The 4,609-nt window shown below is 39.7% G+C and overlaps 1 protein-coding gene across 3 annotated transcripts in view; it reads left to right on the top strand.

Moving 5' to 3' along the window:
- Positions 1-4,609, top strand: part of Nucb2 (nucleobindin 2) — a 41,248-nt gene that overhangs the window by 16,296 nt on the left and 20,343 nt on the right. For all 3 annotated transcript variants that reach the window (XM_005380377.2, XM_013512085.1, XM_005380378.2), the window contains 2 exons: positions 1,213-1,356; positions 2,241-2,348. In XM_005380377.2, coding sequence (XP_005380434.1) covers positions 1,213-1,356; positions 2,241-2,348 — 252 coding nt within the window. The remainder of the gene's footprint in view (positions 1-1,212; positions 1,357-2,240; positions 2,349-4,609) is intronic.

A 4,609-nucleotide genomic window follows, 5' to 3' on the forward strand; every position in this document is an offset into this window, starting at 1 on the left:
GGAACTGAACTCACGACCTTGCGCTTGCCAGGCAGGCGCTTTGCCGCTGAGCTAAATCCCCAGCCCCCGAGACAGAGTCTTGCTATGCAGTTCAGGCTGGCCTTGGACTCACTTTGTAGCTCAGGCTGGCCTCCAACTTGCAGTGATCCTCCTGCCTCAGCTTCTTGAGTGCTGGGATTTCAGGTGTGCGCCACCCTGCCCAGCTAGTCTTTTTTTTTTCTGGTGCTATAAATTGAACCCAAGGCCTTTGCACAAAGCTACATTCCAGCCCATTTTTCTTTTTCTTTTTTTCCTGCTTGGTTTTTCTTTTGTTGAGACAGAGTCTTACTATGTAGTGCAAGCTAGGCTTGAATTCACTTTGTAGCCCAGGCTGGCCTTAAACTCACAGCTGATCCTCCTCTCTCCACCTCCAGAGTGCTGGGATTACAGATGTGTGCTACCATGCCTGGGGTTATGTTTTATTTTGAGATGGGGTCTTGCTAAGTCACTAAATTGCCCAGCTCAAACTCATGATTTTCCTGCCTCAGCTACCCAAAGTGCTGGGATTACAGACGTGCACCACTGTGCCTGGCTTCGTTCTTGTTTTTGCAGTGGACCTTTTGGAGCCATTTAGATCAGAATTGAATGGAAACTGAATGAACAAATTTGAAAAATACAGCGAGAGCAGCTGTAGCTGTTGCTTCCTTTTTCCACTCCCCTACATTCTGCTTGGTGCTTTATTGACCATAAAGATCTTTCACAAGTAACTATTTGCTACAATAAAGTAATTGAATAAGGATTAAACACAGGCCCTGTCCAAGTTGGGCAAGTTCTGTACCATTAGGCTATTTTTCCACTTTACCCCTCTTTTCCAGATTTTGAGAGAGGTTATTTCTAAGTTGCTCAGACTAGCCTCTAGCTTATGATCCTCTTGCCTCAATCTCCTGCGTAGTGAGAATTACAGATGTGCACCACCACACTTGGCTTCAGATGTTTTTTTCTACGAGTAGTTTAGATTTTAAAATTTTGTGTCCTATCTTTTTAATTTTGGCTGAAAAACATTTCTCCCCTGATTTTCTTTACTAATCTGAATATCATTTTTGATAAATTATAATCCATTTTTACCTCTTTCCTAGAATTGTTCGTCCTATTAAACCTCTTAAAATTGAATATATTGTTAAAGCAATACTGGAAATGCATCTTTGCAGGACTTTAATCATTCCTTTATTTCAGATGAGGTGGAGGACCGTTCTACTATGGTATTGTTTTCTCTTGGTCACGTGTCTGCTTTCTGCTCTTCACGCTGTGCCCATAGACATTGACAAGACAAAAGTACAGAACAGCGAACCTGTGGAAAGTGCAAAGATAGAACCGCCAGTAAGTAGAGTGGAAGGAATTATCACTAAATGAAGTGAATTGTAACAAACAAAGTGAAATGGTAAGAATTGTAAGTAAAATATTGCGAATATTATTGCTTATAAAGTTGGGCATTTAGGAATAAAGGACTGATTCTCAAACAGCAATGAAGACAGCACTGGAGAATGGTGTGTTGTTTATCTTTTTTTTTTTTTTTTGGAGACAGTCTCACTAGGCAGTTCAGGCTGGCCTTGAGCTCCCTTTGTAGCCCAGGCTGGTCTTGAATTCGCAATGATCCTCCAGCCTCAGCCTCCTGAGTGCTGGGATTACAGAGTGTGTCACCACGCCCGTCTGATGTGTTGTTTGATATTAACTGTTTGTTAAATGTAATTAGTACATTGAAAAATGAATCATGAAACACTTTCAGTGTAGAGCCAAGGAAACACTGTTATATTAAAAGATGACATGTGAGAATGGGAAAAAACAATTATTACTGGTTATTATCTACTAGCCATGTCTAATCTGCAGCCCATCTTTTTTTTTGTCCTCTCTTTTAAACATTATAATAAAAATTTAAAGATAAAGTAAGTTTTGTTACTCATATGCATTAACTATATTATATATTTTATATACAAGCCAGGACGATAAAATAAAAAGGTGGGCCACAGGTTGGACATGGCTAGGACCTCTAAGCCATATAGGAAATCTACCTTTGCATTACAATAAAGGATGATATCGGCTCTGATAGAAAACTCTTTAATACCTTTTTCATTGGACGGTTGAAACTATCCAAGTAGATATGTCTTAATGTCATTTTGCTAGATACTGTTCTTCAAGATAAATGTCTTTGGATTCAGACGAAGAAAAAATTTCAGAAAAATTACTATTTGTTTCTCAATTTGAAGGATACTGGGCTTTATTATGATGAATATCTCAAGCAAGTTATTGATGTGCTAGAGACAGATAAACATTTCAGAGAAAAGCTTCAGAAAGCAGACATAGAGGAAATAAAGGTAAGTATAATTAAATATTTTTTCTTTTCTTTTTTTTTTTTTTTTTTTTTTTGGCAGGGTCTCACTATGCAGTTCAGGCTGGCCTTGAGCTCACTTTGTAGCCCAGCCTGGTCTCAAACTTGCAATGATCCTCCTGCCTCAGCCTCCAGATTGCTGGGATTACAGGCATGAACCACCACACCTGGCTCAATTAAATACTTTTTCAAAAAAAAAAAATTTGGGGGCCGGGGATATAGCTCAGCAGCACAAGTGCCTGCCTGGCAAGCACAAGGTCATGAGTTCGATTCCCAGTACCTGCTCCCCCCCAAAAAAATAACAGATCAAAAAAAACATTTGATCATGCCAGATCCTGAGCTGAATACTGAGGATATATGGATGAGACTTACTCCTGCTTTAAAGAGCCTTTAGGAGAAAATTGCCCAGAGACAGATTATCCAGATGGGTTTATGTTGAGTTTTAATGGACTCTGGAGATGTATAGGACAGACACATAATCTAGCATGAAGCAGCAGGGAAAGGTGTGAAGTCATTCTTTGTAGGAGAGGTGAGGCCAGAGCTTAAAGACCAAATTGTGAAAAGGAGAGGGGCTGGATAGCATCCTAGGCAAAGAACAGGGAGGGTACAGAGACAAGAGGTCTACAGGAAATGAGGTAGTAATGGTCAGTGGACCGCATAGTGAGAAATAAGGGGCCCAAAAATGAGTGCCCAAAAGCCAGGGTTATGGCTCAGATGACAGGGGGTCGTACAGATCAGATGCAGGGGTAGGATTGTGATCTGAGGACAGCAGGAAGATGTCCAAGGTGTGGTACAGGTTAGGTTCTGGTGCTTTTACTTAGGTCCAGAGCGGAAGAGATAATATCTTACATCAGTAGGGGAGGAAAAACCATTTGCTGCTGTCCTAAGAACCCTATCGTATGCACTTAGCAGTTCCTTAGTACTTGTAATAATTTTTTTTTTTTTTTTTTTAGTTTCGAACTCACGACCTTGCGCTTGCCAGGCAGGCGCTTTTGCCGCTGAGCTAAATCCCCAGCCCCAGTACTTGTAATAATTAAGGGAGGTGTAAATGCGTGACATGGGAGATTTTTTAAAAGATTTTCATTGAAGGGAAATGTATCAGTTTAACTGGGTCTGTCTGATTCAGCAAGTAGAAAAATGATTCCAGTTTTAAATTTTCAGCTACACTTCATAAGATAGCTTTATTTGTTTGCTTATGTTACTTTTTATTTGTTTTTAACTTTCCTTCAAAAAATTTCCTGTTTCTAGAATCAGACTTAGAGAACTGTGTTTGAAGGAATCATTCGGCTCAAAATCCTTTTTACCTTAGTCTCTGTCTCTAGGGCTGGCTCGTTTGTCAGACTGATCCACATCAGGTTGTGGTATTTATTAGAGTTTATGTATGGCTTTTAGTTCACAGCTTTTCTCTTGGGAGCCAACACCTGTTTTGGGGAGAAAGTAACAATGTTATGCCAATAATTCCTCTGAATTATCTTTGAGGATAATCTTTTTCTTCCTCTCAAGATTAATTTGATCTGTGGAGCTTATTTTCTAGGGTGAATGATATTTAATGTAGAACTTTCAATGTCTTCTATCCAGCTGAGTTTAGAATTAAAAGCATTATTTGTAGGTAACAGAAAATGTAGGGGCTGGGGATTTAGCTCAGCGGCACGGCACCTGCCTGGAAAGCGCAAGGTTGTGAGTTCAATTCCCAGTGCCGGAAAAAACAAAAAAAAGGGACTGGGGATATAACTCAGTGGCATAAGCGCCTACCTGGCAAGCGCAAGGTCATGAGTTCGATCCCCTGTCCTGCCAAAAAAGAAAAAGAAAATGTAGATCTTGGGAGGTACTGTAAAGAGATGCTCAGGGAAAAAAGTTAAATCCTTTTATTTATAAAAATATTATAACTTTTATATTTTCTTTCCTTTTCCAGTTAATTTCTGTTACTTATGAAGGGGAGAAAATAAACCAAAACAAAGTCAAGTAGTAATAACAATGAAAAAGGAACACTGGTAAAATAGATAATAAAACTCAAACTAACAGAATCATCATAGATAGCCAAGCAAATACTCTTTTCTTTTTTATTTTTTTGTCTTTTTGAGACAGGGTCTCGCTATGCAGTTCAGGCTGGCCTTGAGCTCACTTTGTAGTCCAGGCTGACCTTGAACGATCCTCCTGACTCAACTTCCCAAGTGCTGGGATTATAGGCCTGTGCCACCACACCCGGCTCAAGCAAATACTCTCATCTCGGGAATAAGTGTAAAATTT

Source organism: Chinchilla lanigera, unplaced genomic scaffold (genome assembly GCF_000276665.1).
Source record: "Chinchilla lanigera isolate Chin_1 unplaced genomic scaffold, ChiLan1.0 scaffold00013, whole genome shotgun sequence".
Lineage (NCBI taxonomy): Eukaryota > Metazoa > Chordata > Mammalia > Rodentia > Chinchillidae > Chinchilla > Chinchilla lanigera.